Source organism: Primulina huaijiensis, chromosome 13 (genome assembly GCF_012295235.1).
Source record: "Primulina huaijiensis isolate GDHJ02 chromosome 13, ASM1229523v2, whole genome shotgun sequence".
NCBI classification, from domain to species: domain Eukaryota; kingdom Viridiplantae; phylum Streptophyta; class Magnoliopsida; order Lamiales; family Gesneriaceae; genus Primulina; species Primulina huaijiensis.
In genome coordinates this window covers 14,992,972-15,016,791 of record NC_133318.1, presented here as the reverse complement: position 1 = coordinate 15,016,791, position 23,820 = coordinate 14,992,972, and the positions used below count along the sequence as shown (strand labels likewise).

At 33.9% G+C, this 23,820-nt stretch overlaps 2 protein-coding genes across 3 annotated transcripts; both read left to right on the top strand.

Moving 5' to 3' along the window:
- The first annotated feature begins 794 nt into the window (after nucleotides 1–794).
- On the top strand, nucleotides 795–12,554 carry LOC140991016 (uncharacterized). Of its 2 annotated transcripts, XM_073460921.1 has the most exons (17): nucleotides 799–1,054; nucleotides 1,161–1,252; nucleotides 1,918–1,959; nucleotides 2,033–2,086; nucleotides 3,455–3,529; nucleotides 5,160–5,225; nucleotides 5,397–5,439; nucleotides 6,977–7,022; nucleotides 8,300–8,393; nucleotides 8,497–8,549; nucleotides 9,357–9,441; nucleotides 10,995–11,097; nucleotides 11,186–11,278; nucleotides 11,376–11,442; nucleotides 11,613–11,679; nucleotides 11,813–11,866; nucleotides 12,225–12,554. In XM_073460921.1, the coding sequence occupies exons 1-17, from the start codon at nucleotides 1,024–1,026 to the stop codon at nucleotides 12,366–12,368; spliced, it is 1,209 nt and encodes a 402-aa protein (XP_073317022.1). In that variant the 5' UTR covers nucleotides 799–1,023; the 3' UTR covers nucleotides 12,369–12,554. The 2 variants fall into 2 exon arrangements, 1 of the variants encoding a protein (XP_073317022.1); XR_012177761.1 differs by lacking the exon at nucleotides 12,225–12,554 and having other exon boundaries at nucleotides 795–1,054; nucleotides 11,376–11,516.
- A 9,569-nt stretch (nucleotides 12,555–22,123) lies between these two features.
- Nucleotides 22,124–23,820, top strand: LOC140991745 (peroxidase 72-like). The gene is made up of 4 exons (XM_073461874.1): nucleotides 22,124–22,387; nucleotides 22,541–22,732; nucleotides 22,867–23,032; nucleotides 23,269–23,820. The coding sequence occupies exons 1-4, from the start codon at nucleotides 22,157–22,159 to the stop codon at nucleotides 23,679–23,681; spliced, it is 1,002 nt and encodes a 333-aa protein (XP_073317975.1). The 5' UTR covers nucleotides 22,124–22,156; the 3' UTR covers nucleotides 23,682–23,820.

The following is a 23,820-nucleotide window of genomic DNA, read 5'->3' as shown; positions in this document are numbered from 1 at the left end:
TAAACAAATTTCAATGAGATCCATATTTATCTAAGTCATTATTTTGATACTCTAGATAATTTCGATATTCTAGATTGACAGAAAGTAAATTATCAATTTTATCCAATGATTGCGGTGATTGCATGAGATGTCTTGGATGTTCAATGTTCAAGTGTTGCTTCTAAATCAACATTTTCTGTATGCTGCTAAATCATCGGTGAACAAAGAACTAAATTAAATCTGAAAATGCTTGGCATGCTAACATGTTTATAAGATTGGTTTGTGGTATAAAAAATAGTAGGATTGGTAGAGCATTTGACAAATTTCAAAGCTCAAGCTCCGAGGAAGATTCTGAGTATTTTAAATATATTTTAATAAATTTTTGATGAAATTTAGAAGTTCAATTATAAAAATCAATTTTTATTTGTTTTTTATGATTTTTTTTCAACTTAAAGTACTTAATAAAAAAATTTATCCATTATTAGTATTATTACTATTATTATTTTATAAAAAAGAGAATTTCTTGTCCGGAATTGATCCATCCACTATCGAACCGGATAGTGAAACTGGAACCAGAACCACTCAACCATTAAGAAAGTCTAGTATTTTTTATTATTTAAAATAAAAAACTGATAAAATATAGGAAAGAAAAAAAATACAATTGAAAAGTTTTTATAAAATAGTTTAGAGTAAATTAAATAACTGTACACACATATTTATTTTTATAAATTATAAATATAACCCTGGGGGCAATCCCCTGATATAACAAAGGTAATTATAAATAATTAATCGTTTTGACCGTACGCAATCTGCTGCAGATTCATTTTTCCTTCTTAAAATCGGTAGAGGTAACACGAAGCAATATTTGCTCATTTCAATGTCGCCCTGAGATTTTCTTTTCTTTCCTTTGCCTTTCGCCCCCACCTATTGGTTATGGATTAATTACTCGTAGGATGCTGTTCTTCTTGAATTCTAATCTGCATATTTTCCTGGATCTTTTGAGTTTATGTTGATTGTGAGTCGGAGAATCATTTTCCAAATATCATGCAAGGATTCTTAATTGCTGTGATTTCAGGTAAAATATGCACGGAAGAACATGGCAAATCTTAAATGAATTATTGTTTAATGGGATTTTTCTGTATCCTGTATTTCTTTCTAACTCGTGAGTACGTATTTTTCAGCTGTCTTTTTTCACACGCTCGGAGCTGATTCGGTTGTTGTGCCGAGTACTAGCTGTTACGCACTCGATAATTCCAGTCGTATTCATGATTTTGTATCCTTGTTATGTGTTATATGTAGATGTCCCAACCCCATTATTAGCTATTTCACGTTTTAGCTAACTTTAACTCTTTTAGCAGGCTCGAAGTTGAAAAAATAACTAGTTTGTTTGGATTAAGTTTTTAAACTTGAATTAGTGCCCGAATTGTTCGGTTCTAACTTAATTATTGAGCTTTGATAAACAAATGCTCAATCTTTCGCTTGAGTTTGTTGTCACTTTTTGTTTTTTCATATATTCATAAAAATTAGTTTATAGTAATAACTTTTGTGAGCTATGAAACTGGACTGTTATTCATTTGAAAATATATTTGAACATCTTCAAGGTTAGATCAGGTTCAGTAATTTTTGAATCGAGTAATATTTGAGCCTACTTGAAAAGCTTGCAAAGCCTGCTCTGTTTCTTTCACAATATTGAAGACGTTCAAGAATCTATATTTTTCAAACGACATTTTGTGGATAGGGTTAATGCATTGATATATTGACTATGGTTTTACGTAAATACGTCTGTGTATCTAATTCAAGTTGAATGGGTGTTTATTTATTTAAATTTAAAGGGTTCACTTTTTTCAGTTGAGACAGAAATTGGTTGATATCAGGGACATGATCTTAACTTCTTATTCTCATATGTTTCAAGTGTTTTCTTTCATTTCTTTTGATCAGAGTGATTTGATTGGACAAGTTTTTGAGTATGATGATGATAAGGTAATATATTCTATAAAAATTAGGTGTCCTGTTTTCCAATGCATTAGCATCTTATATCCTTATATTGTGACAGGACCCTGATTTAGTCGTACGATTTTGTAAAGATGTTGAGACTAGATCCCGAACGGTATGTAACCAACAATTTTTCCTTTTATTTGAATTATTTATTAATTTGTCCATCAAAATTGTTCACTTTATCTCAAGTTGGTAGTAGGAACAAGGAAGTGGAAATTATCCCTGTTTGGTTGAATCCAGAGTTCAAATCCAGGCTCAACCACTGTTTGGATTAAAAATCCTAACATCTCCATTCATTCTTGTTTTTCAATTTTTTCTACTTTACATATATTTCATGTTTCAAATCAACCATTCAAGAGATAATAATTACACAGTTATTCTTATTTCTCTCCACTTTCTTTTTTTACCAGTCATTACATCATTTATCTTTTCCGTGTAATCATTATTCACTATTTCTTTATATGTATCACATTAATTTTCAAAATTTATATCCAAACAATATCTCAAATTATTGTGAAACATTTTTCTCAAAATTGTTGTGTTAAACTAGATTGAAAGCCCAACCAAACCCTACCATTCTCATTCTTGGTTAGCTTGAGTTACCGGAGTTAGGTAATCTTATGGGATTGACATAGTTATTCTCTTTTTCATCCATGTTGATCACTTGGGGAGTAAGGAGACAGTAACTCCTTGAAGCTAATGTCTTAATAATTTATCGCTTAACAATTTTGAGTGGGTAGTAATCAGGAAAAAACATAGTATTAAAGGTTCTGTTATTATAAAGATTAGCTGTAATTAGAAAATTGCTGCTTTTTTACGTTGACCTTCAAAATGGTTTGAACACCCAAAACCATGCATGTCATGTGGGAGACTAACTGATGCTGATTTCTTCCTGTCCTTGCCTATAAGGTTTTCCATAAAATGGATATAGCCTCAAGTTTTGGCACAACTCCACAGTCCCAAATCATAATCATGCCATCATAGTTATTGAATATTATCTATGTCTACTTTGTGACGCTGTTATACATTTGGTAAACCTTTGCCCTGAGAACTTGATTAATGAAATTATTGAAATGTGGTTGTGCTTCAATATAATTTTGTGACATTAAGATTTGATTTCTGCTGACTCTTTTCATCCAAAATGAATGGCTATCCAATAAATTATATAAGTTTGTAGATCTTCCTCCGGTGAAATAAAGGGTCTGGCGGTCTACAAGGGCTTAAAATTCCTGTTCTTTTGTTTAGATACTGTGAAAGCAATATTTTACTAATAATGCTGGAAATATAATAATTGTCTGGGTTTTGCGTCTCTCTGTTTAGTTTCCATATGTAAAAGAATGGTGACCTGTATTTTATTTCCAATTTCAACCTTGAAAGCTGTGATTATATTTTTATACTCCTTTACTCGTACATTCTTTCAATTTTGTCGATTCGATTTGTTATAATGGAAATTTGATTTTATGCATCCATGAACTCGTAGGGCTACGTGGATTTTGGAAGATTTGATAATTTCCATCATTTTATTGCCAGTTCTGACCATGTCAACTTTGTTCAAGTAAGTTTGATTTGTACCTGTGAATTGCAAAGTTATTAATCGTTTTGTGATAAATTGCTTATTATCTTGTTTGTCAAAGTGCTTTCTTGTAGAAGATAAAATGGTGTGATATCCTTGTGTGATTTATCAGAGTGGCTAGTATCCGTTTTGAAAATTGAACTATATAATGTGAAAGTATTCGGTTTAACATATCGGTAAGGATTGTATGTAATAGTTAAGTCTTTTCTCGGATGTTTGTAACAAGTCGTGATAACATGCAGCGGAATAATATAACATACAAATAATTAAAATAACATAGAGATATTTATGTACAAGTAAACGTACGTGTGCGATGCCTCAGGGCAAGTTAATCATTAGAAAAAAAAACCAAGTTTACAAAACCAATAATAGTGAAGGAATGAAAAACTATCTTTTTAACAAGTCAAGGAAGAAATTGCATCCTAAAATCTCAATAACAAAAATAACTAAAACACAAGAATGCAAATATGTGTAGCCGAAATTCGGAGTAACAAAACAATTCTCCAATCAACACTTTGTACGGATGTTGTATTCAAATGTCTCCAACACGTCACGAAAATACAGTTAAACAACGATGCTTCGTTTTTGTGAGTTCTTCATAAATTTATCTCATATACAGACTTGTGTTGATCTTGATAGGCTTGAATAGATTCCTACAAAATAAAGAAATTATTCTTTCATTGGGAAACAAATTTTTTCAAATAATAAAAATCAAATCTAGAGTTTGAGAAACTCTATATTTTAAAAACACACATAACTACAAAGGAAACAATACCAAAAGTGCTAGTGTCGTGTGAGCATATAGTACACTGCAACTGAAAATTGTAAAAGTAGTGGAAGTATTCAAAATTTACTTACCTAGATCTTTTGATTTCTGCCTAACTGTCTCCCAAGGATTTAAGCATGTGATTCATAACCATGCTATTAATGCGATAATAGAGGTGGAAGTGTGCCTCATTGTCCAAGAAATTGTGGCGGGAATAGAAGTAAAGTGCCTTTGGGTAAAGATGGCCAAGCTTATGGGTCGAATCTAACAACTGGCATGGTGGGGTTAGCAGAAGGAGTGTCTTTTATTGGGTCAAGGTGCTTAGTGGCAAAAGGATCTAAGGGTAATGGTGTGGTTTGAATTTTAGGTGCAAATATTCTTTTGAGGTCAAAAAATATAGTGGAGGAACTTTATGGGTGGAGTTGTAAATTTTTAGGATCAGTAATTTGAAAAGGTAAAACTTCAGGGGCAGAATTTCGATTTTTCGATTTTCAAATGAGTTTTACCTGATTAGTAATGTTATAATCAGGACGAGTCTTTGTTAAAAAGTAAAAAAAAACAAAGAATTTGAACTGAGTCCGAAGCTTGACCAAGGCTTTGGCCCTGCACAGCTTAAAGGATGATATATTTACAATTTAATCACAAACATATTTGTGGTATCAGCTAGTAAAATGATATGCAATATCGTGGACTTGTAATTTTTTTTTAAGTTAGATTTGGGATATGAATTGCAATTTATGTACCTGTGCGGAGCAGGTGAATACTCAGCCAACATGTATAGACGTTTAATTATTTTCTTTTGTGCCTTGTGTTAACTTTTGTGACTTACTTCACCTTTGGAAATAGGAATACTATGGTGGTGACCTGTTGAACTGCGAGAAGAGTTTCGATAAACTGGGACGTACAGCACAGGTAAGATGAGTGTCCCCTAAGATGTTGAGTTCTTTAATATTTGGAGTTACAGCAGTAGGGTAATTTGGAAGAGCGGGGATTCACGTAGCTAATATTTGTAGCCGTTATTGCAATATCGCATTCCCTGTTACTTTGGACTCATTATTTTTTTCATTTTTTTTCGATTTTCAGGTGAATATTATTTGTGGAAACTGTCCAAATGGACAATGCGTAGGTACTTGAAGCTTCATAACTTAGCATGTATTAGTTACATGCTTGGGAAGACATGGAGGTGTTCATATTATTGAACTTAATTTTGAACATTGGCCAGGCACTTGTGCATAATCAAATAGAGTTTATGTACTTGTTGTTGAATAGCTTGTTTAAGTTGAATCCAGGAGAGAATCAAATTCTCAGGTACATAGTAAAAAAGCTCAAACGAATTTGTTGTATCGTGTCCATGATAAATTACGACCCTAAATAAGTGTGCGAGTCTTGATAGCCTCTCTACACATTTCTATTGTTTTTAAGATGCATACTTTAATATTGAGGAAAAGTTGGATAGGTTTTTTTTTTGATAGGAAACAATATTTTATTATAATGATATTAAGATTTACAAGAGCGGATAAGCAATCCACAAATTTAAGAAATATTACAAGATTACACCGCCATTATCACGACCAAAGTTGGATAGGTTCACTTGGGTAAAAAAGTACAAAGGTGATGAAGAAAATGCAGTGCAACATTTATATGATTTAAAATTTTGATTGTTTCCTGTTGTAGTTAGTAGTTCATCTCAAGTTTCTCTACATCTATTTCACGAGCTCATTGTGAAATGAGAAATTTAACTTGATATGCAGTTATTAGTTAGTCCTGACCAACTATCCAACAGCATTCGATGATTTCTGGACTTTGTATGATTAGAGGAAGAATGTCATTTTAGGTACTCTTATTGATTCTTCCGTGGAGGGGTTTCTAGAATGGTATGTCTAATGAATCTTGAGTATAAAAATGTGTCCTAGAAAATTGTTACCTTTTCAACTTTTCTTCTTTTTCCTATTAATGTTAGATTCAATTCGATTAATGATCACCGCTTCAGTCTATTTGGACTTGAGTCACTATGCAAACCAGCATCACTCATGGATAATAAATCAATGGGATGAAACACTCAAGAAACAGGGAATGCGATAAAAAAACACGAGGGAATTTACGTGGTTCAGCTTTCTTTTGAGACCTACATCCACTGGAGGAACAATCACAATGATTTTATTGATCAAAGAGCTTGCAATACAAGCTTGAACAAGAAATGAGAGTACAATCAAGATTCTTTCACTCAATCTCACTTGTCTCTCTTTACTCCCTTGCACTTTTCCGCTAGTTATTCTAGGATTTTCTTGTTAGTGAACTGAGAAGTGGTATTGCCCTTTTATATGTTCAACGGTGATACCGGTAGCCTCTTGCCTCATTCTCCCTTCTAGCTTGTTGAATAGAGCAGTGGTTAGTTTAATTAACCACCTTCCTGTTATGGCCACTAACAGAAAGAGTAAGTTTGCTTCTATACTCACCTGGAAAGCCAACATTGAGAGACATTTGTATTAAGCAATTATTATTATTACTAATTAGTTTCATACTTACCACTGTTATTTTTGTCCATGCTTTTTATGTCAGGTTCTCTTGTAATTTTGTTTTTAGATGAAAATTCTTCAGTCTAGATTATTTTCTCATTTACTGCTAAAGTATATGTCCTCAATTTATTTTGTTGTTTGTCATAGGTGGACTTGGATGCATCTGCAATATCACATATGAATCTGCATGCAGGTTTTTCATACATATTCTAGCATTTAGGTTTTCCTTTGTATATTCACTTATCTATTGTTTATTATTTATATGTTCACAAATCCTTTTTATCCATATTGCATAACTATGCTGTGATGATCCAGGATGTTTGGACCGAGGGAGTGCACCTAAGTCCAACTCAAAGAATAATAGTAATTTATCACAAATAACTCTAAAAATCTATAGAAAAAAATTTATCTGCAGGTACATGTTACAATTTACGATGTGTACAAGAATATTAAAATTATAAATGGAATTAGAAATTTGGTACCTTGTCAATATTTTGTTCAAAAACTTTTGATAGATTCAATGTGTTAGCCCAAGCCTCACTACATGCAATCTTTTGTACAACTCGCAGTAAATTTAGTGCCAATCTTTTAAATTTTTTAAAAGATCTAAATCATTGTCAATATTTTGGCCAAAACTTTCGATAGATTCAATGTGTTAGCCCAAGACTCACTACATGCAATCTTTTGTACAACTCGCAGTAAATTTAGTGCCAATCTTTTAAATTTTTTAAAACATCTAAATCAAAACTTTTAATGCTTCCTAATCATTAGAGAATTTTATTCAAAAAGTGAAAGAAATTCTAAAATTAATTAAAACAGTGACAGAATTATTGATGAATTAAGTTACTTTTACTTTTCAAGGTTTTAAAAAAATTAAGAATGGCATGCTCACAATAAATATCAACCAATGGTGTAGCATTGACTCTTGTTGTCCGTGTAAAAATGAATTTGAAACAAACTCTAGCATATCTTATAGCCATTAGATGGGTGCAGTAATGAAAATAGAGAAACTTTTATTCCACTGAACTCCATAGAGAAAGTAGATTAAGTTGTTGATAGAGTGAGTCAGTTAGAATTAAAGGTAGATTAAATCAGGAGATAAGCAATAAAACTTATTGCGGAATAGATGAACTTGACATCCTAAAGGATACTGTGAGCAGACTGTGTCATCCTGTGACCAGGTACTATAGGATTTTGTAGTTTCTGGCGTTGATTATTTGAAACAGGCATTTAACTTAGTTCATAGCTCCAAGATAAGATTTCAGTAGTAATGAACTTTTGTGGCGATATGTGAGGGTAAGCAAGGGAAAATTTAGATTGTAAAGTGGGTTATCGGTCGAGGCTGCAGCTTGGCGAAATACTTCCAATTTTGAAGTCTATGTGCCTTTGTGAATCTTATATTTTTCCGGTAATCTTTAATATGTTTTAGGATATTGCTGATTATTTTATTGGTTTTTACTTTTGGACTAGGGTACTTGTTGATCTTGCCATTCCATGTGTGAAGCCAGGTCTGCGAGTATTTGAGGGATGCACAGTCGGTTTTCATCCACGGTCATGGGAAATTGTAAGCTCTGTTATAAATTCTAGATTGTTATGTAGTACATCAAATGGTGGATCAGTCATATATGTTGTTTTAAGATTATGTCTGATCTCTTAAATAATTGTAGGTTTACAATGGCATGACTCAGTTAGGATATGAAAAGGCTTACAACGAATTCAGGTACAATGACCTTTTCAAGTTGTATTGCTTCTTTTGCATTTATTACAGATTAATCTTCCAACAGAAACACTTTTTCAAATATTACTCTATTTACCATTTTAAATTGATGTCAATGATTACACTCCTTTAAAGAAAACACACAACTTTACAATTTTCGACACTTATCTTGGTTAATGGTCACCTTAGGGCATTTGAGGAACATATACCAACCACTCTTAGAGCATTGAACCACATGATTAAGCCTAGAGGTTGAAAATAAGGTACACAGGTGCTTATCACGAAATCAAACTTCTCTGTGTGACACATCATTTTCAAACTCATGGGGGCTACTGGTCTGCTGGATGCTACTCATCTTGAGACAGTTAGAGCAAGGACACGATATTGTATCATGATATTGTTATGGACTCAGACCAATGTTGACGCCCAAGTAGTTCAAGATTATAAGTAAACGCTAGAAGGGCCCCGAAAAAAGGGGTGGAGGAAAAAAGGGTTGTGGGAACGTTTATATTAGAAGGAATGGGAAAATATTCTGAGAAGTTTTTCTTTCCATATATAGGGAACATTTCCTAATTATGTTTTTGGTCATTTATTTTGTAAACGATGTATTATCTTTCTTTTCCAGGAAATAAGATCATTCACCTTCGTCATTTGCGAAGTTGCATCTTGGAAATTTGTTACTGTTTTCTGTGAGTTCGAGTGCGTAACAAATTGGTCTGAATCCTTAAAAGATATTAGATTAATAACCAGTTGTTCGTAGGAGTTCTTAAATCTTCTTTCTAATCCATTTTCCATTTGAGATTGCTGCAGCTTCAAAACTGAGCAAAGACATGTTACTCTATATATGACTGCAGTTGCTTCCTTCTCCAGTCTAGTGCAAAAGCCAACGATTAAGGTTTGTTCTCTATTTGATTTGTGGATGCTAGTACATTGTTATGATCCCATGTTATGGATCTCGTCAGGGGGCGGTCTATTGTGAATTTGAGGCTTGTTAGGAGATAACTTCTCGTTCTCTTTGTTTTAAAGCTCTAGGAGAGAACCTTAGATCTCGTTTGACAAAATTTTGTGAATAATTTTTCTGATAATCTTATGCATATAAATAATAGAGCTTACAAGATTAAATCGGAAATCAAATCTCCTAGAATCCTATAGATTTGGATGATTCCAAATCTTTTTATTCAATTGAAATATAGCTTGGAATCCTAAAATTAAGAAAATCAAATCCTATATAAATAGAAGATCAACTATAGAATATCCATCCTTAAAAAGGGTAAGAAAACAACAAATAATATTTCTAGTCAAAAGACGATAGCAGAATAATTCATCGGGTTTGAACTTCTCGTCTATGTGTAAGGCCCATGACATTACTCCCCCTTGGAGATCATGGTTTTCCTCAACCATGAGGGAAGGGTACTGAAAATTGTGTTATACTTTTATGTATTCGCTTATCTCAAAAAGCTTGGGGCAGTGATCGAAAATCTTGAGGTGGTAGAGGTGGGAGCAGTAGACTACAATCGATATTTCCTTTGACCTTTTTTAAGCAAGAGAAATGAAACATGGCGTGAAGTTTTGAATTTTCTGGTAGTTGGAGCTTCTCTGCAATTTTGACCCTCCCGTTCAATGACCAATTCACAATGACCAATTCACCTTCCTGCACATTTTTAATTGATTGTTGCCATCCTAGGGAGGTGGAAATCTTAGATTTTACTGCTTTTGAGAAGCCCACTTGTAGCATGGAGATTACGTGCAAGAAACATGCATTCTCATCAGGCCCGTGGTTACTGTTGCCCTCACCAACATTAGTGTGCATGGTTGATAGATAATTGAGCATCTTCTCCAAATTATTAATTTGAGCTTGATACCTTTTTTCACTTGCTGACATGTTCTCTTGATATACTTTGAATTGTTGTTATGCCCATGACGTCGGGCTCTAATACCAATTTGTTATGCTCCCACGTTATATATCTCGCCAGGGAGCCGTCTATTGTGAATTTGAGACTCGTTAGGAGAGAACCTCTGGATCTCTTTGTTTTATGCCTCGTTAGAAGAGAACCTTAGATTAAGTAACACAAAATTCTGTGAATAATTTTTGTGATAATCTTATTCATATTTATTCTGCATTATAAATAATAGAGCTTATAAGATTAAATCAGAAATCAAATCCCTAAGAATCAACGATTCCAAATATTTTTATTCAAATGAAAAGATATTTTGGAATCATAAAATAAAGAAAATCAAATCCTAAATAGAAGATCAACTATAGAATGATCATATTCTTTAAAAAGGATAACATAACAAAAAAATCATATTTGTGAATAAAAGATGATGGCAAAATAATTCATCGGCCTTGAGCTTTCCCATCTACGTACAAGGCCCTTGACATAAATCTATGCTTGCCGAAGGACTTGTGGTTTTTATTTTTTATTGCTTTATCTTCTCTGGCTCCAGATTTATCCTGACCAAGGATTGCAAGTTCGGTTGTCCGGCTCAGGAGCAAATGCCATCCCACCTACTACTTTGTCTCCCACATTGATGCTTTTGGAATGGAGATGTATGCACATTACGTCATTACCTTGTTAATAATATTTATTTTACTATGTGGCTTTATAACTACCTTATTATACTAATTGCTCAAACAGGTGAAAGGGCCCATGATTCACCTTATGAAGTTGAAATTACCATTCCGATAGAGAATTACGACCCAATTCAGTTTACCTTTGCAAAAATGTGTGGTGAGTTTTAGTATTTCAACTTCAGTTTCTTGTGCTGTTTTCTCAAAGTAGCAATGCTTATTTTAACACGAGTCTTTATGTGCTTCAACTTTTATAGAACAACGACAAAAAGATGATGGAGAAGCTACAAGAGGATGGGCTATATTCGGGATCCTATCTTGCGTGTATGTCCAGTTATTCCTCATGACTCGTTTTTAATGTTTGTGTCCAAGTATGTTATCATCTGCCAGTAAAGTAGGTAAAAAATTATCAGTGTCTTGTGACTTATATTTGATCCTGATGCAAATCTATTTATGAGTCGATTGTTACCACTTGTGTTCCTTTAATTAAGCAGATTCATCGTAGTCTTTACGGTGTTCTGTTGTGGAGGGTTTATCTACAGGACTCGAGTAGAAAACATGGTGAGTTGCTTTTCATCCATTGCTAGAATCAGTTGTTCATTTTTCTCCTGGCAACATACACATATATATACACATGATATATTTATTTGTTTGTGATTCTATGTACGCTTACTTTTACTAAATACATTTGCAGCGTGGCCTAGATGCACTCCCAGGGATGGCAACTTTATCAGCATGTTTGGAAACTGTAAGAAGAGTTCCCGATTTCTTACTGGCCATAGCTAAAGTAAATTGAAACTTTAGTTAAATGATATATATGTGCAATGTTTTTGTCTCACGTGGGTTGAAAATAAATGCTTAAAATGGTTTACAAGTAGTTGTAATTAACTCTTATAACAAATTGTATTAAATATTTTCGTAAAACAAGGGCGAATGCGAAGTATTTGCTACAAAAACCTAGTGTACTGTCCTGTTTGTACGAGCCTAGGCCCGGGGCAGACGACATATATAGCATAATTATTTCCTTATGTTTTGGCGGTGCAAATTCTTCATTTTACTGCATCCCTCGATGTGCTAAATTTGGAAGTGAACATGGGAATATGCAGGTGAGTAATGGAGTTGGGCAAGGCTATACACGACCAGCTGATGCTAGAAATCCTTTTGTGAATGAAACTTCATGGGAGGAGCAGCAGGGAACTTCCACACAAGGAACATGGAGACGAAGTGAGAGAACATATGGATCCATTTGATCCCTCTAAATTTATCTCGGTTTCCATTGTCTCTCTTCTGTATTAAGAATCTTCGTCAAACAATTTTTGATATTTTTAAACAATCACATATCCTTTGGGAATTGAACTTGAGCAACAAACCGCAACATAACTGTAGTTTAATACCCCGTCAACAAGTTTTGATTCGTGAATGAATGAAAAATTCCAATCATGATGATATTTGTCCATATGAAAGCTAACCTAGAGGCCAAATCGAATCAAATGAAGTTGAATATCGATACTGAAATGAGGGGAAAGACTCGATTCTTTCAAATATGTTTGATCTCTTTTCCGATTCGCTTCCAAATGTTTCGGCGTTTTTGGCTTATTCTTAAAATGTTAGTATCCAACTTTAGGTCAAAAGTTATAATTGTTAGTTGAAGTGTTACTTTATTTTTTTATATTCGTGGCAGCGCAGAATGTGTTTACTTGGGTACTAATTAGTTAGATTGTTACACCTATGAGTCCGGAGAGTTGTGTGTCTATCTGTTGGTGTTGTATCATATCATTTAGATATCAGTTTACCATTTTTCTACCACAACTATGTCCCCAGCAAATATATTATTATCCGTTAAGATCTGGTGTTATTTTTTTATGACACTGCTGTAAATATAACAAATTATTTAATTGTCTCTAAATTTTGTAGGGCTAGTAAAAGTATTTTACAGAAAAATATCGAAGGAATACTCAAATTCTTCAAAAAAGAAAGAAATCATGGTCGTTGGTAAATATATGTTTCTTCCCATGGTCTCTGTCAATGCGAATCTCTCATATTTACATGTATAATTGGATCAGAGGAAGCCCATGACTCCAAAGATAAAAATTTAAAAATGTTGGATTTCTAAATGAATGATTTTTGAAGTGAAAGAAAGATCTCATTATGATGGTGGAAAAGAAGTGTATTGTCATAACATGAAGGTGTTCATTCCAAAGATGTGAGAGATTACACAGTCTTCGGGCAGAGAAACCAACACTCCTAAAAAATAATGGTGGCTTCACAACCAATGGGCCAATTTTTCATCTTATCAAAATAAAGAGAGTCAATGGTACATTGAGGAGTTGTCTTGCCAAGGCTCATAAAGTCATCTTCACACGAGGGAGTTCTCGGCCTTAGGGCCGAGGAAACAAAAGTTCTCGAGTATAACAGCAAATTCACAACTAATGGGTGTTAGACCATCTTTTCCAGTAAAAGAGAGACAATGGTTCACCAGAGAGTCATCTCACCAAAGACTTAGGTATTGTTCTTATAACAGGGATCCATATTACTTTGGGTCAAAAATATGAGAATACTTGAGAAGATCATCACATCATAGCAGAATAGATCTTGGGTATGTGAATAATAATCTATCTGAGAAAAAAATTCAAGAAAAAAAGGGAATGAGAACCAGATTTGTTCTTTCTCTTAGAGGTGAAATTGGTGACCGATGACAATTGGCTCGATACAAAATATTTCCAAGACCACTTAGTGCTTACCAAAACTCAAAAAATGAAGTTGTTGAGACAGAGAGCAACTATGAAAAATAGCAAGAAAGAAATCAAGACAAAATGTAAAGGAGTAGCCACTGAGGAATATGTGTCACCTAAAAAGGAAAATAACATTGAAAGAAAAAATCGCTTTCAAATTCGGGCAGATTTTTGTAGCCATTGATTTTGAAACTATAATAATTTCGAATGTTCTCCATACTCCGGTAATCGTGCCTCTCAACGAGAGCTTTCATTTCTAAAAATATTGTGATATCTTGTACTTCTCGTGTTCATATATTCTTTTAAATAAATGAGGAAATGAAAATTCAATAAAATAAAATTTGGAACATAAACATTGTTGCACAATATATGGACTGATATAGTACAGAATTCTTTCGGTAAAGAAAACCAGCGAATAGTATAGTGAAGAAAACAGTAGATGAAGGCTTAAAATAAACCAAACCGAGACCTGTATGAAATACAGTGTCCTTAAAACAAATTCGCCCTCTCCGGTATGTGCTTCTAGGATGTACTCGGACGTCTGTTTCCCAGGATACAACAGAGCAACTAGTAGTAACCTAGCACGAGGCACCACTACGGCGAACTGAAAAGTACCTGAATTTTATCACGAGGGCAGAGGAACAGCAGCCGAGAAAAAAATAAGAGTGTTGAAAGAATGAGACTGCAGTAGAGTGTGTGTGGTGATTCTGAAGGACTTGAGGCTGCCTATATATAGGCACTTGGGTTCCATATGGACAGTCACTGTTGGCCATCCGAAAGACCAAAGGTCAGTCCAGCTGGAGCACCAAAGGTCATTCATGTTGGAACACCAAAGGTCAGTCCAGCTGCAACACCAAAGATCAGTCCAGCTGAAACACCAAAAGTCAGTCCATAAAATAATTTTCAAAAATAAAAATAGCAAAAGCTAGGTGAACCTTGGTGGAAATTTTTGCCTTGATCGGTCCGACATTCGACGCACCCATGTCGCGCTCGTACGCTTGCACACAAGTCAATCCTTTTTCTATTGCAAATCGGGCCCATGATTTGCACCCCTCTGCGCCGGCGTGCGAGAGAGAGAGCCTTTTGACCAATCTTTCTTACACTTTCACAAAGTGTAACTCAATATAAGCTCACCAATGCCATGATTATTTTCTTATGTGGAACATTTCCCACTTACAATCTACTAGGCCTTGCTTGTCCAATTTCCCATTCAAAAAGAACAAGCCCAATAGGTCTCTAAGTCCAACAATCACAATATAACTAACATTTCAATTCAGAACCAACAAGAAAAATTATTATTATCATTATTATTTTGCTTACACGACGCAGCGCCCCCACTCCTGAAGGTAGTGCAGGTGCGCTTCGAGCACAACTTTGTGTATCGATACGACGCCCTGCACCCCAATTATGGTGCAGGTGCACTCCAAGTCTATCTTGCAACTTCAAAACTCCTTTAGATGACAAAACTCAAGCTTTTCATGAAAACACAAGGTCAAATAGGCATAGAAAACATACCATAAGATATAAGATACACAAAAATAACTAATTCTAAGAAATCAACTGTATTGATCATGAGATATCTCGATCTTGGGCTCTTTTTAGGGATTTTTTCCCATAAACGGGATCCCTCTACAGCCTTTTCCCTTACGGACTTTTCCATTCGTCATTACACATATCATATCCCCATCCCTGAAAAATGGGTTCCTTTCACCTCCCCTAAAACTCGAACCTAGTATCCCAATTGGTACCCACACTCATTATTCTAAGTACTTATTCTAAAAGTCTTATATTCGAGTGCTGGGAGAGGTGAAAGGAATCCATTTTCCAAGGATGAGGATATGCTATGAGTAATGACGTATGAGAAAGACTGTGAGAGAGAAGGTGTTAGAAATTTTAAGTTTCAGAGTTTGACAAACATTGAGATGTTCAAACATACATATGGGTGCTCATACGATGGGTTCATTGAACTAAATGTAATCGGACTTTTCAAGTGGTTATCATTTATCGAGTTGATAAATTATGTGATTATTGTTGTACATCATCAGTCCTTATGACCTGAGACAACATTGAGGCTTTACAAGCTAGTTTTATGCTTTGACAAATTACCAAATTCATGATGAACATCAGGTGACGAGAATGGGGATAGTCATGACATATGCAGGGGTCGGTGCATTGTGGTTGGGGATTTTCCGCTCGTCTACGGGTGTGACTATCCTATGTTATCTGATGAAATAATAGTGCATAGAATCCCAAGCCATATTAGATATGTGTGCATGAGGAAATGGGTTTTTCCTAGAAACACAAGCGTTGTCACTATGTGTTCTCTAAGATGCTTCATGTGGTTATCGAATCTCGAGCAACCCTCGATATAACATTGTTGTATATTTAATCGAGATATATAAGATAAAGAGACTATATGCTAACCATAATTGATTGGTTCTTGTAAGTATTATCAGTCATACCTAGGGATTCATAAGACAATGCTACTAGACACTCTTATCATAATTTGATGAGTCTAATTAGAAATGAGTTATAACATTCTTATAATCAATGATGCATATACTTGTTATAATTATTGTGATCCCACCTAAAGGATGATAACCTGAATCATAAAGAAATGTGAACTCACGTTAGCTGTATTCCTAAACCATTTAGAGACACAAGATTTAGTTTCTCAGTTCTTTTTTAGATAATAGACTTTAAGAAGTTGAATTTGGTGAAAGAAACTTGTTGGGATCAAATGTTTAGCTTATAAAATTTTTTATGAGCATTTTTTATTTTTGAAAGTTTTGAGAGTTAGTATAACTGCTAATATCAGTGAAGAGAGTGACCTTCAAAAAATGTGAGAAAGTGCTTCAAAATTAGCATCAGTCATAATTAAAATTAAATGTGTGAAAAATTTTATTTTGCATCATAATAACGAGCTATTTATAATATTTGCATCGATGATATCGGATTGTTGATCAATATTATGACGACACCTCTATGATAGACACAAGGTTCATAGGCTTGAAGAGTCCAAGCCCATCTGCTAACTAGTTAGAATCCTACATGGAATCTAAGCCCGTCAACTAATTATAAAATGTTGAGTAGTTGCCTAACTACCATAACTAAGCTTTCACGTCAAGCCTCTCCTCTCCTTTCAACCCTAGTCGTCGTCGTCGTCGTATTCCTCTTGCTCACCTCAATGTAACGTCTTATAGTTTATCTAGTTCCAATTAGAATAGTAACATGGAATTCCAATCGTGTACCGGTTTAAAGCAAATTCAAAGGGGATTCTAGGAGTTTCGTACGTGTTCTACTTTGAAGAGCTACTACCGTTTAAAACTCAAGGTAGTTGGAGCCAAAAATGTTTATACACTTGGAGGTAAAGTTACCATGCGTGTCCCATTTTTGTTGTCAAAATTAAATTTTAAATACCACTGCATTAAAAGCGTGAAAACAAGATAAACTATTAGGTTAAAGTGTTAGAAAGGAAGTCCGTGTTACCTGTTAGAGACTATTTGTGTGCAGAAGCGTCAATTTCATTCTCAATTTTGAGCCAAATTTCTGAGTGTGATGACACCGAGAAATAAAACATTTGTCCATGCTCGAATTGGACAGTAATTTATCCAATTCATTTAGGTTTTGGGAATTTTAGAGACGTTGAAACGTCCAATACTTGTTTTTCTTTAAAATATACTAGAAATTTTTTTTCTTTCTACCCTTCCATTCGGCCGAATATACTCAAAAGCATAAAGTCATAAAATCTTTTAAAGTAATCTTAATGCGGAAAACTAGCAAAAGTCCTCGAGTTATGTGCATCATCAGTCCAGCTAGTTCAACCATTCACTCCTAGTGAGTCTATTGACTCAGCGAACCTAGTGAGTCTATTGACTCAGCAAACCTTAACCATGATAACAAGTAGTATACATATACATACGCAAGCAACATTGAAAGATACTTTTAATAAAATAGCTTTTCATGACCATGCATAACTTTAAATCCTTTGGTCTATCATCATATCTTTTTTTCTTTCATCATATACGTATAAATTTTCCTTTTATTGAATTCGAATCGTTAATTATGACTTTTGTATCAACTGTAGGTCAATGGATCGATCTACGTATAACCATGATACCATGCGGAGGGGACATCAGCGACACTCTCACTTTTCAACTGAGCATTGGTCTTACACATAATCATACCATCGTATTATTCACAATCAAGTCATCTCCTAACCTTTCATTATATTCATCACTTATAAAAATTTATGCATATATATATCATTTTTCTTTTAAACCAAGCATGCAACACGTCTTTTAGCGTTATCGTTCTTCATCATAAAATTCCACAAACTTTAAAAATAAACATTTTAGCATTCATTACAGCTTTCAGGGCACTGCCAGGACGTCTAACATTTTTCAGGTGTAAAATGATCGTTTTGCCCTTGAAACGCTAACTTTCTCAATTTACCCTTAGACCTTAAAACGACGACCCGAATCCATTCAAACTTAACAAATCACCTTAAAATACAACCATACACTAGTAGAATTTCCTTGATTTACTTCGCATATAGAATGAAGTAATAGGTAGATAATTGCCGAAGTAGACGCACGTAAAGTAATAGGGTATCATTTTACTTTGCATTATCATCGAAGTCGTATCCAAGAAATTAGCGAAGTCGTTGGCCAGTTCAATGAGGGAAAACCGGTCCGGAATTAGACCGATGTCGAAGTAAAACGTCTTCTACATCATCGATTTCGTAAAGTGCAGAAGTAATAGCTTATATATAACTGCATAGTTTACATTGAATGACGAAGTAAATGTGTTGTATAACTTCACATGTTTTGTATTTTTGAGCGACGATTTATATCAAAAACAGTTGCTAATTAGCAACGGTTTTAGTTAATACTGTCGCTAATTAGCGACGGTCTATCACAAAACTGTCGTTAATTAGCGACGGTAACCGTCGCTAATTATATTAATATTTTTTTAAAAAAATCAAAAACAGTTGCTAATTAGCAACGGTTTTAGTTAATACTGTCGCTAATTAGCGACGGTCTATCATAAAACTGTCGTTAATTAGCGAATTATATTAATATATTTTTTTAAAAAAATAGTTTTATAATTTAACAAAAAATATTTAATTTTATAATTATTTGTAACTATTTTTAAATAATCTTCTCAACTCATCTAAATATCACATTTTTAAATTTGTAAATAATCTGTAAAACGATTTAACTTTGTGATAAGATAAACGAACAAAAAAATAAAATTCATGATCATAAATTAAAAATAAAAGCTAAAAAATTTACCCTAAAGCGAAATTAAAATCGCTCAAGAGAGAAAAATAGACCGAAAATGTGAAGTGGTGCGGAGAAAAATAGGTCGAAGAGGTGGAAATTTATAGGCAATTTACGACGATTTTTGCTAAAACAGTCGCTATTATTAGTGACAGTTTTTTAATACTGTCCTTATTAGCGACGGTTTTTAAAACCGTCGCTGATTTAGTTTAGCGATAAAATTAGCGACGATTTATAAGAACCGTCGCTAATATCGACATTTCAAACAAAACTGTCACTAATTAGCGACGGATTTGTCGCAAATCGTCGCTAATCAGCGACGGATTTATGATTAGCGACAGTGTTTTGATCTGTCGCTAAAATTGACGACGGTTGTTTTAAATTAGCCTTTTGTGAAAATTGTCGCAAATATTTGCGACGATTTTTTAAAAACCGTCACTAACAGCTTTGTTCTTTCTGTTGAAATATTTGATCTTTTGTTACTTCACAATTTACCTTTAATGAAGAAGTAGTAGATTTAAAAAACTTCATTTGTTTGTATTATAGTGAAGTAATTAATAGAGAACGACTTCACAATTATTGAGTTGTGGTGAAGTAAAGTTTTTCTTTAACTTCGACACAATTTTAATATGAAAAGTTATTTTGTATTTTATTACTTCATCATTTAATTTAGTGTTGAAGTAAATAATCATATTTTATTGCAACACAATTTTAATTTAACGAAGTAATTATTCTTGATCACTACCACACTAATTTAATAATGTAGTGATGTAAAAACATAATTTTCATTTTATCAAAATAATTTAATTAATATACAATAATATCACTATGTACACACATACACACATATATAACTTAAAATGCATTCATTTGATTCATAAATTATCCATATAAAAATAATGAAAATCCACAAGTATATATATCACAAATCCACAAGTATATATCCACGAATCCACAAGTATATATCTGCAAATCTCGATTTTTCTCAATGAGAATCTTGGTGGATTAAGAGATAATTTAAGGGAAATTAATTAAAATTATGGTTCATTTTTTTTACTTTACTAAATATAAATATAAATTTTTTTAAGTTTTTACTTTATCAAACTACTCTGTCGAAGTAAAATGTTACAAAAATTACAAGTGAAGCCTGTGTTTTTTAAATTGTGAAGCAAAAAATAATGTTTTACTTCACCGATGTTATTATCGAAGTTGATTGGTATATACTTCTTCATAATTAACAATCGTCGAAGTACCCAGTGGCGAAGTAAAAACCAAAAATTCTACTAGTGATAAGCATTTCTTAGACGTAAACTTAAGCTCCTTGACTAAATTCTCAATTCGTTTTAAACTTGAACCTACGTCCCGGTTTTAACCCAAATCAACTCGAAATTTAACCAAACTTGAACCATAGCTTATTAACATCTAAACATACCCTATGCAACCCAATTCAAACCATTTAAGACCCTCGGAATAGCTTAGAAATAGCAGCACATTTAAAAGCATGAAAATCAAAGTTTTATCATGTAGAGGGAATAAAAACGAAAATAAATGAAAGTGCATCATATTTTTCATGCAAACATGTATAAACACACATAATATAGTATTAACGATGAGTGAAGAAAGATTAAGGCGTGTCTTTACGTATTTCACGCAAGAAAAAAAAATCCTTGACACGAGAGACGTTGGCAGAGAGACGGGGGAGAAGACCTTGCTGAAGTTTCCTTTCAAATTCACGTGAATGGTCCTTCAAAAAAACGTGTATGTGTGGGTGTGCTGATGGAGGAGAAAAGCCCTAGGTTTCTAGTGTTTTAAACATGTGGTTGAGTGTTTTGGGTTTAAGAAACTCTATCTTTTGATATAAATAATTGGGTAGAAAGTTAAGCCCAATAACCTTATTATAATATGTCTATTAGGCCCATTATAGTATAGTTAAATATTTTGGTTAGGAAAATTTTCGAAAATATTAGCCGAGTTCCCAAAAAGTCCTTATTTTCGTCAAAAGTTGATTACTGGTTTAAAATACGACTCGACATGTAAAAAATCTCAAAAAGCACCATTTTCGAGATTCTCATTTAAAATATACCATATATTAAATAATTAAAAATGATAATTTAATAAAAATATTTTATCTTTATGGTCCCCGATCTCCATTCTTCGATCACGTCTCGAATAACCTTTAAAACACAATTTGATGCATTCTAGAAGAAAACCATATTTTAAAAATGTAAATATGCCTAACACATTTAATTCATGCAATTAAAATAATTTAATTAAGCATTTTCTATTTTTCTTAGATTTGCATGCATTTGGATTACGTTATCGCATTTCGGATCTCACAGGCGTTACATGTCATGTCTACCGTTAGTTTTAACAATTAAATTGACAGAAAAGACTAACTCGGTCAAATTTTATAAACATTTAGAACTACACCAAGAATGCCGAAACATTTGGGACCAAACCGAGAAATGAGCCAAATATCTAGGACTGAACCTAGTTTTTCCCCGTTAAACGATTAACTATTTTAGATCCAATTTTGACTCGATTAAGTAAAACTTTAATCTTATTCCGATTTATTCAAACTTATATAGGTTTTAAACAAAGGTTGGAAGCATTACTCTAGCTTCTTTATAACTAAACCACCATTATATATGTTTGATATATTAAAGACGGGAAGGCAATATATAAACAAGATTTGACCAAATTCGCGGAGTAGGTTCTCCTAATTATACCTTTTTTATTGATTAATCTAGACTCTTTGGGTTAGCTTTCATGGTCCCTCTTTGTCAACGGAGCAGGTGTTTCTAATCTAACTTTTTATTCCCTTTTGCATGACATGAACATTTTCCTCCAAATTTCTTAAATCATATCAATACGTACATGCTTTACAAGTTCCTATGATGGAGAGAGAGTAGCAATTTCAACTCAAAATCCTACCAACTCCGCATTCTCTGTCTCCTCTTTCTATATAAACATTCGATCATCGCTATGAAGATATATCACATAATAATTGCAACACACAAAATGGTTAAATCTATCAACTTTTTTGTTGTATGGTCTCTGCTAGCTCTTGTGCCAGATTTTTGCTTCTCCCTCAACACCCTCGGTACTGGTTACTTATATCCACAGTTCTACGACCGATCATGCCCCAGGGCACAACAAATTGTCAAGTCTATCGTTGCAAAGGCTGTTGCAAAAGAAGCTCGTATGGCTGCTTCGCTTCTAAGGCTTCATTTTCATGACTGTTTTGTTAAGGTTTGCCACTGACTTGCATGTGGTTCATTCGTATTCTACACCATAATATAAGTTGATATGATTTTCATGCATGGCCTTTAACTTTGTGAGGATTGCCACATTAAATTACATCAACATGCTAAACCCTATAATAAATAAAAATATATGTTGTAGGGATGTGATGCATCCATACTTTTGGACAGCGCCGGGAGCATGGTCAGCGAGAAGAGGTCAAATCCTAACAGGAACTCAGCTCGTGGATTCGAAGTGATTGATGAGATAAAATCAGCACTTGAGAAAGAGTGCCCTCATACTGTTTCTTGTGCGGATATTATGGCTCTTGCTGCTAGGGACTCCACCGTTTTCGTGAGTAAAGACTTGTAAATATGTACAAAGAAAACCCAATGAACAAATTGGCTGCATCAAAGTCACGAATATATGGTTATATATATTGACTTTAGGTTGATTGTATTCATCTATATTTTGTTTAATTTTTGCAGACTGGTGGACCTAGTTGGGAGGTTCCATTGGGAAGAAGGGATTCTCTAGGTGCCAGTTTAAGTGGCTCGAATAACAATATTCCCGCTCCTAACAACACATTTCAAACCATTCTCACTAAATTTAAGCTAAAAGGGCTGGATATTGTTGATCTCGTGGCATTATCAGGTAAAAATTTGATGACTTAATTTAGTCAGAACATATTATAAATTAGATATTTTGATATCATTAATTAAGTTGACAATATGATTTATCGTCAGAAAGATTTTCCCACCATACTTGTTCCAAAATATTTCTCCCAGGTTAATTATAGTGATCTAAACTAAATATGTATCTGGGAAAAAAAAACCACTTACTAGTGAAGAAAGTTGAAATTCGAATGTACTCCATAATTTTTGTTGCAGGTAGCCACAGCATTGGAAACGCAAGGTGCGTCAGCTTCAGGCAAAGGCTGTACAATCAAACAGGAAACTCACTACCTGATCCCACCCTGGATCAATCCTACGCATCACAGTTGCGTGCAAGGTGTCCTAAATCAGGTGGCGATCAGAATCTTTTTTTCTTGGATTTTGCCACCCCAACAAAGTTTGACAACTCATACTTCAAGAATTTATTGAGTTCTAAGGGACTGTTGAGTTCAGACCAAATACTGGTTACCAAGAATCAAGTATCATTGGAGCTGGTGAAGAAATATGCGATGATCAACGAGCTTTTCTTCGAGCAATTCGCAAAGTCCATGGTTAAGATGGGAAATATTTCTCCATTGACAGGTTCCAGAGGAGAAATCAGGAAGCACTGCAGGAAAATCAACAGCTAGAAGTACCCTCCAAGTTAACCAATCATCGATACATATGTGCCTGATTGATCAGTTTCTATTGATTGATACTCTTCTTATGCATTCTTCCGATCTCTCTTCTTTCATCACGTGCCAATGACAATCTTCTCTCTAGTTTCGA

Excerpts from the sequence above, each read along its gene's own strand:
- LOC140991745 (XM_073461874.1), top strand. The coding sequence starts at position 22,157 with ATGGTTAAATCTATCAACTTTTTTGTTGTATGGTCTCTGCTAGCTCTT. Across the intron at positions 22,388-22,540 it reads TTCATGACTGTTTTGTTAAG|GGATGTGATGCATCCATACT; the intron begins GTTTGCCACTGA and ends TATATGTTGTAG. Across the intron at positions 22,733-22,866 it reads CTAGGGACTCCACCGTTTTC|ACTGGTGGACCTAGTTGGGA; the intron begins GTGAGTAAAGAC and ends TAATTTTTGCAG.
- LOC140991016 (XM_073460921.1), top strand. The coding sequence starts at position 1,024 with ATGCAAGGATTCTTAATTGCTGTGATTTCAG. Across the intron at positions 8,550-9,356 it reads AAGGCTTACAACGAATTCAG|CTTCAAAACTGAGCAAAGAC; the intron begins GTACAATGACCT and ends AGATTGCTGCAG. Across the intron at positions 11,867-12,224 it reads TATCAGCATGTTTGGAAACT|GTGAGTAATGGAGTTGGGCA; the intron begins GTAAGAAGAGTT and ends GGGAATATGCAG.